The sequence below is a fragment of the Danio rerio genome, chromosome 3, assembly GCF_052040795.2.
Source record: "Danio rerio strain M-AB ecotype USA chromosome 3, GRCz13ab, whole genome shotgun sequence".
Classification (NCBI taxonomy): domain Eukaryota; kingdom Metazoa; phylum Chordata; class Actinopteri; order Cypriniformes; family Danionidae; genus Danio; species Danio rerio.
The window spans coordinates 10736861-10760730 of record NC_141023.1 but is presented as its reverse complement, the minus strand read 5'-3'; the positions used below and the strand labels follow the sequence as shown (position 1 = coordinate 10760730).

Genomic DNA, 23870 nt, shown 5'->3' with positions numbered 1-23870 from the left:
AAGTGAAATTTAGGCAATGCTTTCTGTTTATTATTGGGTGTCTTAACTGTATTCAACACAGAATAGTCACAGAATAAAACACAGAATAGTCATTGAATTTATAACACTATTTAGTTTTATAATTTATTGTATTAAACGTCTTTTTAACTGCTCACACAATCACATTAAAAACACACACACGCACAAAAAAAAAAAAAGAAAAACACTTTTACTCCATTAACCGAAGTGCTTCCCACTCGACTTTACTCGTGCGGGCCGCACAGGTATATTAACGGCGGCCCAAGTATATTTGGCAATGACACAAGAATAGTACTATTATTATTATCCTTTTACACTTTATTTGTATCTGTCCACGATAGCCTAGCATACGAGCTGTATTAACCAGTGGAAAGTTTTCTCTCGCTCTGAACGTTTCCTGCTGGATTTTTGTGCGCAAAAACTGTCACTCAGACAGTCACATGCTCTGCACACCCAGAGAGATGTGCCAAAATGCGTCTGACCGTAGTTTCTGAATCTCCTAAATGTCTGGGGTTCAGGTTTTACTTTCGCTTTGTAAAGTTGCCATTATTTGTATGCGTTTTTGCATGACCTTTTCGTAGCTGACTGTGCGCGCACAGCCACGAGAGATTAATTGATTAATCATTTAATAATCTACTCAAATAAACTTTACTATATACTCGGAAAGAACAAAATATACTGGCTGCAAAACATTTGTTAGAAATGGCTAATTAACCAATTTGCCTTATTTAAATAATCTACACCTTTAATTTTTGTAATTGTTCTAATATTTCGCTATATTGTCTATTTTTTTCTGTTATTTATTTTTCATTTGCTGTATATTTTATTAGTTTAGTGATGTTAATATATTATATGCTTGATGCATATCTAAAATGCTTTGGCAATACTGTAATGTCATGCCAATAAAGCAACCTTAGAGAGAGAGCAAGAGAGAATTATGTGCACCGTAACTACAAGCTTTATATTAACAGATTTATTGCGTTTGAAGTCCTGATGATTAAATAAAAGGTTAAGTAGAACATCTCATGCTTAAAATGTGTAGATTCAGTGGTAAAGTGTATCATTTATCAGATGTGCCATTATTAATGGTTTCTAAAACAATATCTGTCTGTGCTTTTCATTCCGTCATCTTCAGCAATTGACATTTTTGCGCTGTAACTTCCCGTCACCTGTGGGCATAAGGCTGAATGATTGACAGCTGATGTTCACCAACTTAATCGCATTTAGTTATAAAGTAGTGCGCCAATCAGAAGAGCTTGAAGGCGGGGCAAGCATTGCAGGATTTGTTTACTGTAGAAAGTTGACACAAAGACTGTTTTAAGCTATTCCCGAGCGCTGCATTTCACGTTTTTAGGTGCAAAGATGCATTCTGCATGAATGTCTCCTAAATCTGCGCACAAATGCTCCCAAATATATTTCAAGAGTTCCCACTTAGATATATGCTTAGCGTTTATAGCATGCTGTCCTGGGAGAGAACCCTGAGCAGAGAGATACTGAGCCCAAGGCTCCAGCCCAGTCATTAAGCATATCAGGGGATCCGAGATCAGGTAGGTCTCGAGAGCTCCCCCTTAGATGGGGTGGAATGGAGGATTCTTCCAAAACAAAGATAGAGCAGTATCGAAAAAACGATCCATTTATAGTAAGCTTGGATCCCTCTGATTGGATTAATACTGATTACAGATAAGCAGCCAGTCGTGCTCAATCATATCACGTGCTCCTCTCAAAATTAGTTTATGAAACTTCACTTTGAGGTCGTATAGATAAAATTTGGGTGCAAATGCGTCCAAAACGGTCGCAATTTGGAGCCCTGTATGAAGTGTGTAATGATGGACACTTAACGCACTCAACGACCGCAGGATTGCTCACGTAGCGGAAGGGGCGGAGCTATCGGGCGCACATGTTGGATAACTTTATTTGTTTTGGATGGTGAAAGCAAACTTCTCCTACGAGAGTGATTATAGCGCCTCCCGATGGTGAATGCGGCAATACTCACGGCAGGTATTATTTGATAATTCGGTTGTTTATTTCACTGATTTGGCAACCGTCAAACGTCATCAGGGAAACGGTTTAAATTTCCGCTTAGTAAAAAAAACTGTGTGCCATTTGGGACGACGCTACATACATATACTATCCTGCTGAGTGTGTAAGTGCATAAGTACATAGTGCATGAGTGTATAGTGTGCCATTTGGGACGCAGCTTCCATCTCTGCTCTGCTTTTCTCTGTCTGTGTGTGTGTATGGACCTTTGACCTGCTTGCGTGAGGTAACGTAACCTCTCTCGGCTGTTACAGCAATTCTTGTTGATCCACACACACAAGCGTGTTACTCTGCAGTGTGTGTTTTCTCCATTGCGTCCATTAGCTGTGATAACTGTGCATTATAGACTGTAAGTGCGGCCGTTTATCTGTATCAGCATCTCTCATCAGTAAATCCCGCCAGAGCTGTGCTAACTGTTAGAGCCAATCGCAGCCCTTTTTGTTGAGTGTGGGAACACAATAACCAATCGCAGGTGTTTAAGAACTCGCTTAACAATGCACAAAAAGCGAGCAGGATAATACATTTATTTAAAAATTACATTCGTTTATTTGCTATAAATGCTCATGTTGTTCGGTGCATGTACTTAAGTTTTGTTTGAAAGAGTGTTTTCATTGAGCAGGTAAAATTAAAGGTAAAGTTCACCTGTCTGACTGCAAGTTTTATAGGACAAAATTGTTTCACAAATAATACACTTGAATACATCTATAAATTCTACAATAAATATTAATGTATTAAAAATTAGGATTCTTGTGCTGTGAATTAAAATCTAAAATTGTGTATTGAAAGCTTTGTCAGTGCGTCAAATGTCATGAAATCAATATGAAAAACGTAACACAACAGGTTTTAAAGGTTTTATTTATCTAATATTTAAGGTTGTAAATATAACTTCAACTGAATTTAAAATACTATAGTTATTTTCTTAATTTGTTATGACAACTGACAACTTTATTGGATAAAAGGGTTTTAAATAAACAGTAGCATAGTGTAGTGATTTTGCTTGTTCTTTCTTTGGTGCTGTTAAATCACAACATTAAACCTGTAGCTCTTTCATGAAATGATTGTAAATTGTATTTAAATCACTATTTGATTAAATAAATCGCAATTCGATTTTTTTCTCCAAATCGTGGAGCCCTACTACAATGGCTTAACTTGGGATGGAACAGTTCATGAAAGAACCAAACTGTTTAATTCATATGTTAATTCTCATTGCACTGCAACATACAGGCTGAATGCATAAAACAGATCAACAAATGGCCATCTTTAAAGCACAGCCGGCATGACTAAAGTGAAAGTAAACATTAGTCAGCCATAGTCAGACAAGACATTATTAAAAGTTAAATACTAAAGTTGCAATTAAGAATTGTGTTATATTTTTAGGGTGCAACATAGATACTAATTACAATGTTGCAGGTTTCAAAAACAAATATGTTTATTTTATTTTACTTCCTCATTGATTCATCAATTTGGAAGGTTATTATGAAAAAAAACTGGTGTGACCAACTTAAGTTATTAGTACCAGTGCAGTCATATAAGAATGAGTCTGGAGCCTTGGGCGAAAGCCATAATGAACACTGTCTGTTTTTATAGTGAAAGATATGCAGCCTTATGCTTATTTTATATTTGACAATGTGTTCTCAACTACAGTTAAAGTGCTCATTCACACCAAATGTGTCTTTGCTTTTTAACATGCGAGGAATGGTTCAGAAAAAAAGCATGAGGGTATCCACCACTAATTACCTGTAAGCAGAAACTTGCAATGATTGCCCTGCTTTTGGGTTCTTTTGATTGGTCCACTGCTATGGAACTGACATTGATGAGCAGCTCTGTGTGTTAAAGTTGAAGTTCTTCTAACTTTACACAGTATCTAAAATCATGACGCTCATGTGTACGACACTTTAAAAGACACAAGTGTAATGATCACACAGGTCAAGTGCATTAGCATCGGGGAAAAACCTCCGTTAGAAAGTAATTCCGTCATTCCGAGTTCATAATAGTCCAAAAGGTGACGATTATATTTAAACATGGCAGTTTGTTCATGTTTTAGGTTGCTGAAAGAATCATTTGCTCCTTTGTTTTGTCGGGCTTCTCCTTTGTTTTTTCTCACTTCACTCTTGTGTTTGTTCATTTCTAAAAGGATCAGATCCTTTTAGCCCTTCAGTAATCACACACACATTATTATCTTCAGCTAAAGATGTTCGTTATTTCAAATATAGATGCGTGGCTCGAGCATGCAAGAAGGCAAACTGCTCGTGCTTTAGGCGGCATTGTAAACAACTGCGGGACATAGAGTATATTCTAGTCTTCTTCCTGGCTTTGTGGCTGTTCATCAAGACAACGACAAGGTTTGTTTGAGCTCGGGTCGACCATGGCAATGGTGCTTCCTTTGTTTTCATTCTCCTAGTTTGTGTACGAGCTAGTGATGTTTCTCTGTAGCCAAAAGAGTTCTAGCTCTGCCGTTTGGTACCCTTTTGTTTTGCTAGGTACTTGGCTTGGGCGGTAATATGGTATACCGCGGGATCTAAAAATAGCAACGGTGTCAGTTTCAATACTGTTGTACCGTCATAAAAACAATGCACTTATATAGAAGTATTAAATAAGTATTAAATAATAAATATTATTTATTTAATGCCTACAAATGCGTATGCATGACTGTCATCACGGGACAGTGTGGAAGAGAGAGAGAGAGAGGAGAGGTAGGATAGGTAGTCTGGCACCAAGTGATCTGTAGTTTTGCAGCATTTCCGGTTTCGGCCGAATGAGAAGGGAGACGTGGTAAATACGAACTAGAGGTCTGCATTCCTGCTGCTGTACCGCGGGAGCTGCGGAACCCGACCAGATTTCTTGTGGTGCGGGAATAAATTTTTGAATAAATCGCGGGAGCGGTCAGTAACTCTGGTGTAATTTGAAAGGGAGCTGGCAGTCTAACAATATCGCTCCCGAGCACGCATGGAGAGAGAGAAAGCACTCAGGCACTTGGTGCTGTCTCTCTCTCTCTCTCTCTCTCTCTCTCTCATTCTGTGTCTATTTAATAAAGTTTGATCTAGAAAAATTAAACTTATGTAATTGAATTTTTTGCTTTGTTGTGTTGAGGCTGTTTTATGGTGCCATATATAAACACTATTTGATCATCTATGTTAAGCTGTTTTTGACAATTTACATTGTTAAAAAGCGCTATAGAAATAAAGACGACATTTTGTGTTTTCATACCCACTGGGCTGATTTTGAGGCTTAGTTTGGTCACAACTTTCTCTGTGTTTTAGCAAATGTATTGATTTTGGTGGCAAATCTTATTTTGCCCCCTATTTTGGGAAAATGCTTTGGACTGTGGTATTCTGTAGAACAATACACTGTTCAAATTTAAAACCCTTTCGTTATGTTGGTGGCTGTTTTTGCTCCATTGACTTCCATTATAATGACTTTTTTTTGATTGCAAAGCCATGGCACCATGTTTAGTGCAAACGGCATTTGTGTGTGACTCATCATTTCAGAAAGGCTTGAATAAACTTCACCACAAATACATAAAATAAACTTGCATGGAATATTTGAGTCAAAAGCTGCATTTCAGCTTCATCCTAGTCTGTCTCTATTAAGGTAGCTGCCGCTTGCCGGGCTGACAGCATCGTGAAGATTAATTGAATGATTATACAGCACCTCTCGCGCTTAAAATGTGTGAATTCAGTGGCAAACGCTGTTACTTTCAAACCTCGTCCTACAGACTTTACAGTGAATGCCTTTAGTCATTTTCATAGCAGACTTGAAGCCACTTTTATCTTTTATCCACCTTTGGAAAAGTTTAAATGGTGGATTAACAGTCAGCACGTGATTACTAATAAGTTGTACCATTATAAGTAACTTTAGGTAAATTTGTCAGTGTTATTTTAATTTCTCATCTTCAGCGCTTCACATTTTTGCGGTTGTAGCTCCTGTCATCTGAATGAGTAATTGACAGCTGATATCAACCAATCATTCGAGTTCAGTCCTAGAGCAGTCGGCCAATAAGAGGAGCACAAAGGTGGGGCAAGCATTGCTGGCTTTTTTTTTTTTTTTTTACTTCAAGTTCACATAACAACTGTTTATCTGTTCCTGAGTGCTGCATTTGGCGTTTTTATGTGCCAAGATGCTTTCTGCATAAATGTCTCCTAAATTTGCCCACGCGTGAGGATTTTGCAGTGAAAACATTGAAAATTTATGCACTCGCTCAAATGCTTCCAAATATATTTAAAGGTCACAGAGATAAAATTTTTGGTGCAAATGCGACCAAAACAGTCGAGCCCTTGCATCTTTACTTGTTATTATTTCCTCAATAATAATAAAATAAGGAAGTTATCATCAATTACAATACAAATTACAGTGAACTCCAAATGAACTCTTGCCTCCTTCGTTAGCTGTGGGAAAAAGACATTAGAACGACACAGATCTCTTTGCATATTTATGCCCGCTGGAAAAAAAAAGTGATTGACAGGTGGTAATTTACGTGTAACTTTATTTACTTATGGTTTGGTTATAGGTAAAGCAAAGACCATGTGGGTCAGGTAGTTAAAAATGGTAGGCTACAATTAATTAATTCGTTATTTATTAGTGGATATTTAACAATGACTACTAACCCCCGCCTACGACGATGATGCCATCGTCCATCGCAGTGTTTTACATTAGACCTCGTACGATGCCAAATTGTTCAACATCGCCCAACCCTTGTCTGTATCACTGACTGCTGTTTATCTGCTGTAACGCATGATGAGAAACAGACACTTATTTGCATTTAAAGGCTACAAAAAACAGCTACAGTGTACTCAGACAACAAAATGGACAGATTGTTATTTATGCCTTGTATGACTTAATAATGTCCCTGAAAAGTCACTTAATAATGACTTAATAAAGGTAATAATGAATTGTCTGATGAGTATTTTGAGCTAAAACTTTACAGACACATTCTGGAGACACCCCTTTTACTTGTAAAAAAAAAAAGGGGGGGGTAAAATAGGTGCTCTAACATTTAGTTTTTTTACTGTTGATCATCAGTTACAGTGCAGAAAAAAAGCTTCCTTTCTGGCTTTTACATGGTGTGGTGTATCCTGTGTGTGAGACAGTGTGTGCACAGGAGACATTTGCACACTTATTTTGATATGTTTGAGAAAATAAATAAGCAGCTCAGCTCTCAGAACATAGTAAACATAGTAAGTGTATTTATGCACACACACCACACTGACAAATTGTGCCTCTTCCCAACAGAGAAAACCATCAACAGTGCATGATTGTATGCTTTCAAGGATTTGCAATCAAAAAATGTGGTTTTAATGGAAGTCAACGAGGCAAAAACAGACACAAACAAAACAAATGGGTGCTCAATTTGAACAGAGTCCGTTGAGTTTGTGAAGATTTCCAAAGCATTTTCCCAAAAGATGTGTCAAAATAAAATTTGTCACCAAAAATCATTGCATTTGCTGAAACAAAGTTTGACCCCAAAATCCCCCCAGAGTGGATGGAAACACAAAACATCATCTTTGATCAATACACAAGTGTTAATATTGCAATTACCCCAAAAAAAGACTGTTTATTTAAACAACAAAGAAACAAAAAGCCAAATGACCAGTAAAACTGTTGCTTTTACTTAGAAAAGTGTGTTAAGTGTGTAAGTAAGGATTGGTCTCTTGCTGTGTCGGTGGCGTCAGACTGGTGTTAGACTGAAGCAGGGATGTGTATTGCTCAGGACAGGGAGTTCCTCCGTGTGGCACGTTCAGCGGCGTCGACGGCGTATGCAGCGCTAATGGCTGCAGGCTCGCATTAGTGATGGTGGGGGAAGGGCTGCTTTACACACACCGCTGGAGGAGCTCTGATCTGTGAAGAAGAGCAGCTCTAAACACTGCTGGAAATGCCTCGCATTTAACCTAGGAAAGTTTAATCCAGCTGCACCATTTTGCGGTGACAACTTGCGATTCTGAATTGTTTTTCAGATGATTAATTTCTAATTACGTCTGAGATATAAAACCTGCTCATTCAGTTTTGTTTTGGTGGGAGATATCTTATATGTTGTCCTACTTGGATATTTTATCTTTGAGGATTTTTTTAACCTGTTATACATAAAGGTAACTCTGTTTCAAGTACCAATTCTCATTGTCTGGCTGCATATATTGAACGCTATTCACACTTTCAGGGTTTCTTCTCAGTAGCGCACGTCGTCATATTTGGTGACCTTAGAGCGCAGTAAATAGGAGAGTACAGCAAAGATTTTATTTTTACAGTGTTGTTTGCTGAAATAATAAAATAAAAACTCCACAATGGTGTTAAGGCTTTCAGATAAAGGAAAACAGTAGTGTGAGACTGATAACGGCTGCCAAAAAGAGAACATCATCAAAATTACTGTCTGTCCTGCCCCATAAACGCTGCATTTCAAACACCTCGCACAAGCTGTAGTTTTTCGTAATTGGATGCAAAGATGATATTTATAAATGCACAAATATACACAGGTTTCTTAAAAAAAAAAAAAAAAAAGAAGATACCGATGACCTTTTAAAGGAGTCATAACAGAGTTTCATAACGAGTTGTGAAAAGGCTCCAGTAAGATATTGGCTGTTTATTTGTACTTACAAAGCACATACTCTGCATGATCTTATTATATAGACCATTTTGAGGGATGTAATCAAAAAAAATGGTCAAAGTATTTCCTGTATTATATTTTTAATTTCTATAGCGCTCGAGAATCCCAAAAGAGCCACATATTGATAATGTTATGATAGCTGTTTTAAAATTAAGTTATGATTGAATTGCCTCTCGATACAGTTATGAAATAGTTTGAAAACAAGCTGGTAATGTTCATGGGCCAATGACATCAGCACAGTAAAATGGTCTATATGTCTGATCATAACTAATACCTAAAGGCTGATTTAGGGGCTGATCACACAGAACGCACTTTTCCGTTCAAAAAAACGCGAGGCGCCACCACACTGCCTTTATTTTGTTGACAAGAAAAAAAACAAGGTTGGTGCGCTTTTTATGTATATAAACAACGGCTGAATCAGCTGAGTATTGTGCACGAATGTTACTGTTGATATTGGTATAATTTAAATATTTAATAATATTGTGAAATTTAAGATTTACATTTAGTCATTTAGCAGGCTCTGTTATCCAAAGCGACTTACAGATGAGGACAAGGAAGCAATTTACACAACTATAAGAGCAACAATGAATAAGTGTTTTAGGCAAGTTTCAGGTATGTAAAGTGTAAGACGCAAAGCCATTAGTAATAATGTTTTTTTTTTTATTATGTTTTTAGTAGTACAGATAGCGATGGAGCCAGAGTGGGAATTGCAGATTAGGAAGGAAAGTGGAGTCTAAATAGTTGAGTTTTTAGTCGTTAAATTTGTGGGTCATGCAGCACCAGATAACTCAAAACAGCAACAACAAGTCTTCCATTTTCAAAAGCCTGTAGTTCTCTTAACAACACAAACACTGCTGTCATCTAAACAGAAACCCCACCTCTGCTTTCCTTTGATCGGAGAATAAAAAAAGACAACTTTTTTTAACTGCCAGCACACATCACGCAACGAAACAAACACAAGTCACAGCAAGTGGTGAAAGGCTGATTTATACTTCTGCGTCAAGCGCTCGCATGGGATACGTGGTGTTCAAGTGTTGAGTCCCGTGAAGGAGCTCTAGATGGAGACTGTTGTTTTATCTTTAGTTTATGATTAAAGTTGTTGCCCGTCTGCCGATTTCTGCCTTAAAATGAGCGAGTTTTAGCCACTTGCACATTAAGGTAGCGTTCAGAAAAAAGTAAAACACCAGCGAAGAAACTCGACACGCAGGTACATAAACGCTTACTGCTAGCAAGCGTTTCTTAAGTGTTATTGTAGAGCAACAGAAACAGCACGCAGAAGTATTAATGCACAGCCACGCACCTTGGATGCGCCGTGGGTCATGCTGATCACTTGAAGCAGGAGTATAAATCAGGCTTAAAATGTGAGGCATGGGGGCACATAAGCAGTGCGCAAACGCTTGCGGCTGTTAGCAAATCACTCAAAAAAGGTGCCTCAACGCAAAAAACGCATTCAGAGTGATCCGCCCCTTATACTTCTGCAGCGAGTGACCAACTTGACCCATGGCACATGCCTTGCGTGTAGTAGTGCATTTATTCTTCAGCGTGCTGTTTGTGTTGCTCTGCAATAACACTTCTGAAACACTAGCTGGCAGTAGGTTTTTGTTCCTCTGTGTCGAGTTTCTTCTTGGGTGTTTTGTTTTTTCTGAACATTACAAGTAGCTAAATTCAACCAATGCGCCAGACCATACGGGTGCGCTTAACGCAGAAGTATAAATCAGCCTTAACTCTAATTCACACTAGCAGCGACTTTGTAGCTGCCTGTCTCACTAGGTGGCGACCTGCTACAAACGCAGGTCTGTTTAGGTCAGGCGTGACCAACCCTGTTCCTAGCGATTGACCTTCTTGCAGATTTTAGTTGCATATCACCCACACACCTGCCTGTAATTATCCAGTGCTCCTCAGGTCCTAATTAATTGCTTCAGGTGTGTTTGATCCGGGTTGAAGCTGAACTTTGCTGGAAGGTTGATCTCCAGGAACAGGGTTGAGCACTGATGGTGTAGGTCAACAGCACAGAGAATACAATTGACCTCTGAGTGAGCTGAGAGAGGATCATGTGAGCTCTACTTGTGCTCCTATTGGCTGTCGCTAAAGAAAGTCGCTTTTCATTTGCATAAGGTTGAAGGATTCTCAACCTTGTCGCGTCGCTCGACATGCCCACCTGGTCGCCAATGGTCGCTGTCACTCGCGTAGAAGGAGGTCGTTGGAAGTCGCTCGCTCTTTGTTGAAATGAATGGTTGTTTGCTGCTTTGCTGCTGCGAGACACTCTTAGTTTGTATAAAGCTTACTTACTACTTTAATAACTATTAATAAACTAATGCAATTTAGGAGTTTAAGTCATAGCCAGGGCCAGACGGAATCTGCAGACGTTTTTTGCTTTTTCTGTGGAGAATTTTGGTAAAAATCTGCAGATTTCTGCGGAATTATTTTGGGAGTATCCAGTGGAGTTTCATAACTAAAACCTTAATATACGAAATAAAAAAGTAATGATTTACTGAATAAAACTGAATAAATTTAAATTTACACATTTAATCAAGTAAATAAACAGAATTAATGATGGGATAAAAATCTGCGGAATTCTGCGCGCGCAGATCCCGTGTGGGCCTAATCATAGCTAATGGTTTGTTAAAGGGTCTCGGAACACCAAAACACATTTTTGAGCTGTTGACAGCCATATATGTGTCCCACGCTGCTAAAAACACTATTAGGACACACATATTCCAGAAAAAGTGAAAATAGGTTGTTTTTGCGTCACTTTGAGCAAATTCGTTTTGTCGTTTGTTTAAACAAGTTTTTGAAGCTATGTCACACCGATTAGATCCTTGCGTGTGTTCCAGCGTGGAGACTGGCTGTTTGTATCTAAGAGTACTTTGCGACGTCTCTGAGTGTGCTGCATTCATTCATGAGAGATTTTGTTTAAACCAATCAGCGCGCTCTATTGTGTGCGGTGCAGCTTCATTAAAATGCGTGATAGTTTCGAAGACTGTTTTACCTGAAACAGTGTTCAGAAGGCAGAGAGACGACATGTTGTGTTGCCAAAACAAGTGGGAAAACAAGAATTGTTTGGAGATACGGGTCATTAGTGTTGCGTTTTTAAATGTGCTACAACTAAAGCCCCAGTCAGATCACATTGTCGGTTACGAAAGTCACTTTGTCAGATCATGCGAAATTCTTTTTTTAAATTAAATTATTTTTTTTCCTCTTGATAAAATCTTGACTTGATGTAATATAAATATATAGTTTTATAATAGTTATTAAATTCGTAAAGATTCTTATTTTGATATATAAAAACCATGCAATTAATTTTAGCCTTTCTATTGGTCTGAAGTTAGAAAAAATAAACTCTTAAAAATGTTTTCAGGGATTGAATTTAAAGTCAATTAGAAAAATCGAAAATCTGTATTTTAAATTTGAACTATTTTCTCAAATGTGCTATTTTTAGTCTGATAAGCACGACATTGGTGAGCATAAAAAAACTTTTAAAAAACTTTGCTGTATATTATCTGACTGTTGAAATGTTATCATCAATGCATTTGTAATCAGCTGTTTTATGAAGAGCAGACACTCTTCGGTTTTTGTTTTTAAACCGTTCTGCATTTAAAGGCAAGACACGATCACTACTCATCTGTGAGCAGACGGCTGTCACTGAGCAGCTGATGACAGTATCTTTTAGTACACTCTTTGACCTATGGATGATTGGCTACACTCGTACATGCAACACACCCTGACTGCTCTCTATGAATCTAAACTGAAATGCTCAAGCTGATTCTAGCCTTTAGCTAAATAAAATGAGAACCATTAAGCTTTATTTATGTTGATTTATTTATTTGTGTTTATAGATGGGTCTTGCAACAGCTAATGGTCCTTTCGGGCAGCAGTACGTACAGGGTTCGGTTCAGCAGATGTCCAACGCTGGATTAAACGCTCAGATGCAGAACAAGGCAGCTCTTCCTAACAGCCTCCAGCCCACCCTGAAGGGTGCTTCCAGCGTGCCAAATCTGGTGAGTATAAACCCTCCACAGCTGGCTCAGGTTCAGTCCACAGCACTCTCAGCCTCTACGTCACACGTCCATTCAGTAGCCATTTATTCATTCACTGGGCTAATTTATTTGTGTCCCTGTGTGGGTAAACTGGCTGAATGAAGTCTAAAATTAAAAAGTGTCCTTGTTTTTATGTGCTGCAGGTTCTTTTTTTATCATTACTTTTACTCTGATATGATTTTTTTTATTCTGAGGGATCATGTGATGCTGTAGACTGGGGTTATGATGATGGTGAAAGTTCAGTTTTGTTATGACGTGAATAAATGATATTTTATATTGCTTAAAGATGAAAAAAATCTAAGTGTAATTTCAGATTTTTAATGTTTATGATTACTTTTTAAATAGATTTTTCACTTATTAAAACATCTTAACTCTTGTGTGCTGTTGAGGATATTTTAACCCACTCTGGGCTGATTTTGAGGCCTAATTTAGCCACAGCTTTCTCTGTGTTTCAGCAAATGAATTGATTTTTTGCGACAAACCCCTTTTTAACACATATTTTGGGGAAAATGCTTTAATTTTCCAAAAAATACGCTCTGGGTAAAATGACTACACTTTTGTTATGTTTTTGGCTCTTTTTGCCCAATTGACTTCTGTTATAAGGACATTTTTTTCTCATTCTAAAGACTTGACGGCATATAATCGCACATTCTTGATTGTTGGTGGTTTTCCCTGTTGGTAAGAGGTACAATTCATCATTTTTACTGTTGATCATCTGTTGCAGTGCAAAAAAAAGCTTAGTTTCTGGCTTTTATACGTAGTCCTGTGTGTGTGTGTGATAGAGAGACGTTTGCACACTTACCTTGATATGTCTGAGAAAATCTAAATAAGCAGCTCTGCTTTTAGAGCACAGTAAACATAGTGTGTGATATTATGCACACAAACTATAATTTGCTGTTGTACTCTACAAAACTCCATATAAACTTTTTTGCACTGGCCTATCTAAAGGGTTAATGTTGCCAACTGAGGATCCACCAGGGCAGGGGTCACCAATCCTGGTCCTGGAGGGCCGGTGTCCCTGCAGGGTTTAGCTCCAATTTGCGTCAACACACCTGCCTGGATGTTTCAAGTATACCAAGTAAGAGCTTGATTAGCTTGTTCAGGTGTGTTTGATTAGGGTCGGAGCTAAACTCTGCTGGACACCGGCTTTCCAGGAACAAATTTGGTGACCGCTGCACCAGGGTATCCACAGGGTCTTAAAATGTCCTAATTTTTAAAAAACTAATTTTAGGCCTTAAAAATTCTTAAATTTACTTAAATATTGTGATGTAAGTCCTAAATTATTTTAAACAGGTTTTACTTTCCTATTTCCAAGTAAAGCTATCCAATTGGACCCACACCCAATCACCAGTAATCATCTCAAAACTTTTAGTTTTTTTGTGCAAAGAGATACAATTCACAACAGCTGTTAGACATTTTTACAGCAAATTATCCTGATATATAAGTGAAAGAAAACTAAAGCAAGAACTCCATTTAAAGTATCTTCTATTAATACAAAAAATATTTAAGAAAGTAAAAAATCTTTAGTATTTAGCCCCGAATAAGTCTAAAATTACATTTATAAATTATATATAGCCGCTGTCGTCACTGGCTTGCATGGTTTGGGACTTGTGGAGATGCGTATCAATGGATTTGCTCTTCAGTGGTTGGACTTTCAGCAGTGAATATTAAACTACTTTGAACTAAACTAAACTGAACAAAAACTCTGAAAACTGGACTGACACGGTTTCAGTTTGCTAGAACTTCTATGTTAAACTGCTTTGACACGATCTACGTTGTAAAAGCGCTATAGAAATAAAGATCAATTTAATTGAATTTAATTTACTTTATAATGGTCATAAAAGGGTCTTAAAGTCTTAAATTTTACCCGAAGAAACTTGCAGAAACCCTGTCAACAGTCAAAATGACAGATTGTACATCTTCCCAACAGGAAAAACCACTAACAATCAAGAATGCATGTTTATATGCTGGCAAGGCTTTGCAATCTAAAAATGTGGTTATAATGGAAGTCAATGGGGCAAAAACATAATGAACATAATGAAAGTGTGGTCAATTTGAACAATACACAAGGTTTAAATCATTTATGTTAGCCATTTAACCAGTAAAGCATTTATTTTGAGTTAAAGCCACACCACTTAAAAATAACAGATGATACTCATTTAACCATATTTCTTTTATAAAACTCTTGCATAATTTTTTAGAATTATAAATATTAATTTTTCGATTAAGGTGTAAAATAGACACTTAACACCTCTGTGGATAAAAATCACAGCTTTACAGCCTCTTGTGACTTAATGCTTTTGTTTTAACCAACTGCAGAACGTTAAAAGATGCATTTCTTTAAATGAGGAAAGCAGAGCTTGTATGTAACCTGAAATTGTTCCTCCAGCTGCAGCAGCAGGTGCCCTCTGTGGGCATGGTCCCGGGACAGGGAGTTTCGGCAGGCCCCACGGCCGACCCAGAGAAGCGCAAACTGATCCAGCAGCAGCTGGTCCTGCTGCTTCACGCCCACAAGTGCCAGCGGCGAGAGCAGGCCAACGGAGAGGTGCGCGCCTGCGCCCTGCCCCACTGCCGCACCATGAAGAACGTCCTCAACCACATGACCCACTGCCAGGCGGGAAAATCCTGCCAAGGTGAGAGGCAAAATAACACCCATTTTGTTAATGTATAATCAATTCCAGGCATTTCCCCCCAAAGCCCTGAGTTTGATAGATATTGTAGTCTGTCATGTGTCGTCTGTGAGCGAGCAATTCCATGCAAATGTAACCCAACCATGAAAACAAACATTTTCACGAAAATAGTGCTTTCGAAGTTGTTTCAGCCAATTTAGAAAGCACTATAGTGGTGAAAACCTAATTTTTTTTTTTTTTTACTTTATTTAAACCCGTTCTTCCTTGTTTGTGTAGGCTTGTATTTTACTGTACGGTAAAATACTCGGTCTTGTTGATGTTTTCATTTATGTGACTATTATATTTGATTTACCAAAGTCACACAAGAGCCAATTTCATATCGGTCACATCCGTAACAAAGCTTTTTCCTCATCAGTACAAAAATGTCAAATAATATAAAATAAATAACATCTGTTGTATAGAAAAACAACTCTTATTATTTTTAGTAGCGTTATTTCTTTTAGCATCTGCAGTTTTTCACTGAATTTCTGTAGGTTGTTTCGTTCACTGTAGTAATTTTTGGTCACATCCATAATGCATGTTTATTTTTCCTTTAAAATATAATACAAAATATAAAATCGGGTTTACACAAAAAAATTTCAGATTGTTGTAGATTTGAATTTTCAGTATGTTTTATGAAGCAATTAAGTGCCTTGGTGTATTGATTTCCACATATTAATAGGTTATAAAGATGTTGCCATCAAAGGCTCGACCTAAAAATAAATAGTTTATTAAGAGTTAATATATATAAGATAAAATAATGCATATATATATATATATATATATATATATACACACACACACTTGACAAAAGTCTTATCGTTGATCCCAGTCGTAAGAGCAAGAAATAATCACTTGACTTTTAGTTGATGATTTGGAAAAGTGTCAGAAGGTCGATGTTTCTGGTGAATCATCTGTTGAACTGCATCCCAATCATCACAAATACTGCAGAAGACCTACTGGAACCCAAAGATTCTCACACAAATCAGTCAAGTTCGGTGAAGGAAAAATCATGGTTTGGGGTTACATTCAGTATGGGGGTGTGCGAGAGATCTGCAGAGTATCAAGACATTTGTTCTGCCCGATTACATTACAAACCACAGGAGAGGGCCAAGTCTTCAGCTGGATAGCGCTCCATCTCATACTTCAGCCTCCACAGCAAAGTTCCTGAAAACAAAGAAAGTCAAAATGCTGCAGGATTGGCCAGCCCAGTCACCAGAGATAAACATTATTGAGCATGTCTGGGGTAAGATGGAGGAGGCATTAAAGATGAATCCAAAGAGTTTTGATGAACTCTGAGAGTCCTGCAAAACGCTTTCTTTGCCATTCCAGATGACTTTATTAATTAGTGATTTGAGTCATTGCAGAGATGTATGGATGCCGTCCTCCAAACTCATGGGAGTCAGACACAATATTCATTCTGTTTCCACTGCAGCATGGCTTTATATTCTATACTGGACATTATTTTCTGTTCAGTGACAAGACTTTTGTCTAAGCAAAGTCAGACCTTACTGTCCTAATCAAATCATTAAAAGTCAAGACATGATCAGATTTTATTGTGGTAAAGTAATGGTTATCTAGAGGACTTTGCCTTTCATATAAGCCACTTCTAATACTTCTAATTCTAATTCTAAAATAATCAACTAGAAGTCAGGTTATTATGCATTTTCTTGGGATTCATATTTAAAGTTTTTACACTGGAACTGCTGGAGCTCTTTCCTCCGAGCACATGTGTCTCTCTTTGTCCGCAACCATATTTTGGGGATGACTGTACATCTCCATGTTGTTGAACTGTCTGGCCAGGCACTCAGGCTTGGTGTAAACATGGGAACCCACTCATGGCTCTTGCGGTCTCGCTTTCTGAGTATGATGGAGTCAGGAACACTGAAGCCTTTTCTATTATTGGACATAATGTCACAAAGACAGCTATTTCCCCATTGTGTTAAAAACTAATGTAGGTTAGCAAATCTTGTTCATTTTAAGAATGCAACGCGTCTCTCATTTACTACTAGTACTTGACTCTTGCTATTGCAGAGCTGGAGACATATCTGTGGATCTTATTATAATACACTGCCCACTCTGGACTCATTCTGTACAATTCCACAGCAGAATCTATGGCGGGAAAAGATTGTTAAAAAAAAGCAATTTTGGCATGACTGATACAAAACTACACTGATTGCATTATAATCTGTCTCACTGACTTTACTTTAGTGTGTGACATGAATTTTCATCATTCCTGTGTTGGCTTGTGCAGAAACTCCAGCCAATTTAAGGGTTGTTTTCTGACATATATGAAGTTTCAATGGCTTGATAATCATTAATGAACCGAACCGTTAGGCCAGTTTAGGTTCTCACCCCTAGTTTTGAGTCTATTCTCATTTTCTTTCTTGGGATAATTCCTGTTAAGGCTGATTTATACTTCTGCGTCAAACGCTGGCGTACGCTACTGCGCTGACTCTTAGCCCTTCGCCATGGCCGTCGCCGTCGCTGACGTGCACCTCTCAAAAAATGTAACTACACGTCGCAACGACGCGTAGCGTAAGCTCTGTGATTGGTCGGCTTGGTAGCGCTGACGAGTCTGGGCGGGACCGAGAGCCGCGCGAATGGCATGAGCAATTGTTTACAAGCTGTTGAGTCCCGTGAAGGAGCTCTGGATGGAAAGTTTTGTTTTGTGTTTACCTCATAGTTAAAGTTGTTGCACGTCCGCCGGTTCCTGCCTCAAAATGAGCGAGTTTGAGCCACTTGTACATCCCGGAAGTGTTCAGGAAAAGCAAAAAAGCAGAGAAGAAACTCGACACAGAGGAAAATTGACACCTCACTGCCAACTAGCGTTTCGGAAGTGTTAATGCAGACCAACAGACACAGTGCGCAGAAGTATAAATGCACAGCCACGCGCGTTGCATGCGCCGTGGGTTACGCCGGTCACCTGACGCAGAAGTATAAATCAGGCTTTAGATGCAGTAAGAATGACCATACATTTTAAGTTATAAAAGCAACAAACCTGTATGCATTTTTACAGCAAGATATTTTATAGGCTGTGTCTCATTTCAGAGGCTGCATCCTCCGAAGGATGCATTCAAAGTGCACTACTTCATTGCAGCGTAACGAAGGCTGTCGTTCAAAAAAAAGGCTTATTCAAATGAAAAGGGTGTCACGATTTTGATTTTAAATCCATGAAATGAAATTCATGCTCAATTTCGATTATCAAAAAATGGAATCCTCGATGCTGCCACGCCCCCATGTCACATCAGCTTGGCTTGCCAAACGGAAAAAAAGACAGGCTTGTTGAAGAGCCTGTTGAAATGCAGACGCATGAGACCCGTCGACAGAGCTTAAACCGTCTCCTCTTTCAATGAATTCGCCGGTGTGAAAGTGTTTTGGATTTCCAGTTAGATATATTGACAACGTTTGTGTTGTGGGAAAAAAAAAACACAGTTTGCAAGCTCTGCTATGTATTAGGGTTGGGCCGATCGACAACACCGGCATCGCGATCCTCCGCCCTGCCCCCGTTGCTAATCCGCTCGCGAAAAATACACACTCAGGCCCTGTTTACACTAATAGGTCTTAGTTTTTAAATAGCATTTTATAACGATAATGATCCACATCCATTGTTCACACAGGCGAGGACGTTACGGAAATTTTCCGGAAAAGAGCATTCACACATCCATTCCAAAATACCGGTAAATTCTGACATCATTTACCACAAATGAGCTTAAACGGCTGCGCTTGTATTTGTAAACATTTGACTAAATTACAAACTCTGTGGATGATCAATATTGTGAACAACTTTCGCAGGATCACTTTCTCATGTCGAGATGTTCATAATATGTGTGTGTACAGGCGCTCACAGGCTGTTTCACAGGCACACGCAAAGCTTGAAGGTAAACGAACAACGGCTTATCATAAGCATCTCATCGATGATTATTTACACAGTTGGCATTAAGAAGAACATATAAACGTGATCTGACTAACTTCTAGCAGCTAAATGTGTCTGGAAAAAATATTCAAAGGCTTTTATTCTCACAAACCGCGCGGATGTAAATGCATCTGACTGTTGTGATTGGCTAAAGCAGACGTCTCACGTCAGCACGTTCTAGACGTGCACGCACTTATTACGGCAATCTTCTTTCTGCATTCACACAGCGCAGCATTCCGGCAAATTGCCGGTAATGTTACAACTTCTCTTTCCGGAAAATAGCCAGAATGAATTTACCGGTATTTTCAAAAAGGACCTGTTCACACATACAATGTGTGGACTTCAATGGACTCACCTTGGAAGTCAACATCTTTCGGAGGACAGCAGCCGCTAAAAAAAAGACACAGCCATAGTAAATTAGCAGTGACGTTTTTTTAGGGAGTGATCACAAATGGAATATTGATGTTATACAAACAACAAACCCTTAGTTCATATTAAGCAAGTTATTTTTTCTACAAAACATTATCATTTTTTAATAGTAATTGGAGTAGTTTTGCATCCCAGAAGCTGCAATGTATCATTATATTCCTAAATTTAAACACAAGTGGCAAGTGTGTGAATATATCCAGCCTTTACTAGTTAAAATTGATTAGTAGTGTTTTTATAATCCTGCTTGATAAAAACAGTTGGCTAAAACACTGATTGACATTCTCTCTTTTTGTACATATCATCAAACGGGGAAAGCCCCACTCATTGGTGATGATCTCCTCTTCATTAGCATAGGCAGCCCTGAGTGAGAAGCAGCCATCCGCCATTAGTTTCCACGAGATCCCTGCTGAAGATTGAAGAGGATTAAACATGTTTATACACAAATGAACCCTGGAGTCTCCATAGACCTTCTGAGACACCTTTTTTTTTGTTGGCATTTTCCATTTTTGACAGAGATAACGCCAGTCCTGTACTAAATCTGTCACTATGCTGACACACAGGCATTTATAGCTCCGCCCCCTTTTGAAAAGAGCACAATTTCATTTGAATTTAAAGCGACAGTCTTCAAAACGTCACAATTTGGATCAAAGCCTAAAAGGATCAGTTTCAAAGAGTTATCCAACATTATCTGTGTGGTATTTTGAGATTAAACTTTACACACACACACTCTAGGGACATCATAGACTTATTTTACATTTTGTAAAAAGGGGAAAAAAAAGTCTCCTTAAAATAAACGATCTAATAAATGATTTGCACATTCTCATTCACATGCTGTGAGCTCTGGTTTTATATAAAAATCTTTAAATTGTGCCTCGCAGTCATGTTAGGATATTACCGTAGTCATTGTTGGTGTTTGAAAACAACATTGCTACGTAAACCTATTGTTCTTTTTTTAGTTTAATCAACTTTAAATTAAAAAAGTCCCTGTTTACTTTGTAACCAACCACCTAATAACGTCTCACACATTTCCAACTAGTTATTCATTCCAACCGTTTCATTCATTTGCTTGTGTGTTTGGAAAATAGAGTTGGGATTTTGAAGCTTAAATTATTTTGTGGACTGTTTTCACAGTGGCTCACTGCGCCTCATCAAGACAGATCATCTCACACTGGAAGAACTGCACCCGGCACGACTGCCCTGTCTGTCTGCCCCTGAAAAATGCCAGTGACAAGAGAAACCAGCAGCGTAAGTCATCCTCGCATTTACATCAACTACACACATGCAGATATTCAATAATTCAATGTGTCGTCAAATTGAACATGCTCGATATTTGTATCAGGGCTTTTACTTATGATTCTCCGACACTGGAGTTTTCTTCCAGTTGACATCAGGATTCTTGCTGTTTTTACATCTTAAAACCATTTTGTTTAGGATTGCTTTTGTTAATCTATTTTGTATTATCTGTTTTTCTTTTATCATTGTTGTATTTTTAAGTATGTTGTCTTTGGGTGCTTTCACACCTGCCTTATTTAGTTAGATTGAATCGCACTAGAGTTCGTTTCCCCTTTTGGTGCGGTTCGTTTGGGCAGGTGAGAATGCAGCAATCGTACTTGAGTGCGCACCAAAAGCGTACCAAATAAGCGTACCGAGACCTGCTTGAAGAGGTGGTCTCGGTACGCTTTCAAACGAACCCTGGAGTGGTTTGTTTGTGGTGAGAATATGATCCGTACTAAAACAAGTCCAACTGCAAAAAGTACTGCACGTTTTGGACTAATCCAGCTGCCGTAGGCCGATGCGCTGTGCATTATGGGATATGGAGGAAAACTATTTGTTGACAGCGCGGTACGATCAAGGTACGATTTCTTTAGCTAGTGTGAACATGTCTTCTGAACTCTCAACTCAAACTAATGTCTGCTTTTCTCCTCCAAAAACGACTAAAACCAACTGATTCCGTTAAAGCAGAACAACGATGATATCTGTACGTCTTTCCACTTTGGTGTCTTGGGTTTCATGGCCGTCACTTAGCAACAGCTGTACACACAACAGCAGCTCGATGAAGCAACGCACCGGGTATCAGAAGGAAAAAAAGACAGTGTGAACACTAGGCTTGGGCGGTATCCAAATTTGATACCGTCAAACCTCCTCCCTATTTATCCTCGATATCCGGTATTTGTGTGTAATAAAAAAAATTGTGAGGTAAGGCTAAGCAGCGTCACCAAATTGTTGGCTTGTGCCTAAACCATTCAGAACCATTCAGTTCTGCATTTGTTAATGAACAGTTGACGCAGCTGTTATAAGCGATTATAGAGTGAAATCCTAGCGAACTCTCTTTACGTACGCAAAATCTCAGCGAACATTAATTTTGTAAGCAAAATCCCTGCGTGTGTTTTGGTTTCTGCCAAAGATAAAGGACTTTGGTTCGCATTTGTCAGGCATGTCAAATTCAATTCCTGGAGGGACGCAGCCCTGCGCAGTTTAGTTCCAACCCCTAATAAACACACCTGATCAAATTAATTTAGTCCTTCTGGCTTGTTTGAAACCTACAGGTAAGTGTGTTGGAGCAGGGTTGGAGCTAAACTGTGCCGGGCTGCGGCCCTCCAGGAATTGAGTTTTGACATCCCTGGCCTGTGTTGTCCTGCTTGTTGATAGACGAAGAGATTTAGGTCGTACTCACACTAGCTACAGTTGCTTAGAACCGGGCCAAAGCGCGCTTGTCCCCCTCCCGTCTCCCGACGGCCCACACTCACACCATATCGGGCCTCGGCACGCTTACGTCATCGCTGCTGCGCTGTTCAGTGAGAAGCACTCACTCACTCAGCAGCACAGAGGAGATTTCTCTAGTTATATCCTTTCAGTCGTTTGATATGCAGTGACATGCAGTCAAATATTTCGCCAAACAGTCCTTAGGGATGTGGTGACACGCAGTCAGATATTTCACCGGACAGATCCGCCACTTTTGGCGCTCATAAACAATCATATAAAGTCCTCGTGCTGCAGGAATGTGGAGGTTTGCTAAAGGCGCGCAGCTGTCATGCAGTGAGGGGTTTGCGTCTTTCATTAACTACGGCAGTTTGCGTTCACTGAACAATAAGAATGATTAATAAGTCCATATGAAACAGCCCCTTAAAAGTCACGTCTTGCTTTCAGTTTCGGGCTTTGGCGCGTTTTGCCCAAGTGAACCGCGCTCAGGCCCACCTTTTCCAACCGGGCCAGGCCCCGGCCAAGTCAATCGTGCTTGAGCCCGATTCAGCGCACTCACACTTCTCAAACGATCCGGGAAACGGGCCTGGGCACGGTACGGATAGCATAGTGTGAGTAGGCCCTTAAGTAGATTTCTAAACGGAAACAACATTTTTTACATGGCTTGTTTGATCGCATAATAATGCATCATAGGTTAAAAGTACCTCTGAAAAACAGGTTTAAGACATCTTTAGATTTATTAAGGCCTTGTTTTTATACTAAGGAATTTAAGACTTTATATATATATATATATATATATATATATATATATATATATATATTTTTTTTTTTTTTTTTGTTATACATGATGATTTAACCGTTTTTTCAGCTTGGGTAAATCTTGTGATAATACCAGATATTGTGATAATCTTCAGCAATTAATTGCTATAAGAAAATTTGATACTGGGAGAAGTCCATGTGAACGCCATCATTTTCTGCTTTCTAGCTAGCACTGGCATTATTTGGTACACTGTGTAAAAATATTGGGTTCCACAATTCCTTTATGTTGTCTCAACAAAAATGAATCGTTAACTCATTTGTTTATACAAATTTAAGTGGATTGAACACAAAGCAATTAAGTTAATCTAAAAAACAAAACTCAAGAATTGTGTTGATTCGGCTCATTTTGAATAACTAATTTGAACAAACGGCAAATGTCTTTATTTTGAGTGTATGGCTAATTGCCAAATCTCACAAAAAATAGTATTTATACATTCTAAACAATGTTTAGTCTACTGGTAGTCTCTTATCAGGGGTGTTAAGATTTTTAACATTATGACAATTTCCATTAATGGACAAATAAAGGTGCAAACAAAGGCAAAAGCGTTCATTTTCTGTGTATAATCAGTATCTGTGCATCTCGTGCTTTAAGACTGTGCGTGTGTTTGTTCACCTGAGTGCTGCCACCTGTAGGTCATGTGTGCTGCTCG

At 38.7% G+C, this 23870-nt stretch overlaps 1 protein-coding gene across 4 annotated transcripts in view; it reads left to right on the top strand.

Annotated features, from left to right (window-relative positions):
- crebbpb (CREB binding lysine acetyltransferase b) overlaps positions 1-23870 on the top strand; it is an 85410-nt gene that overhangs the window by 28189 nt on the left and 33351 nt on the right. For all 4 annotated transcript variants that reach the window (XM_087243106.1, XM_087243105.1, XM_087243104.1 and 1 more), the window contains exons 3-5: positions 12487-12648; positions 15077-15320; positions 20833-20946. In XM_087243106.1, coding sequence (XP_087099232.1) covers positions 12487-12648; positions 15077-15320; positions 20833-20946 — 520 coding nt within the window. The remainder of the gene's footprint in view (positions 1-12486; positions 12649-15076; positions 15321-20832; positions 20947-23870) is intronic.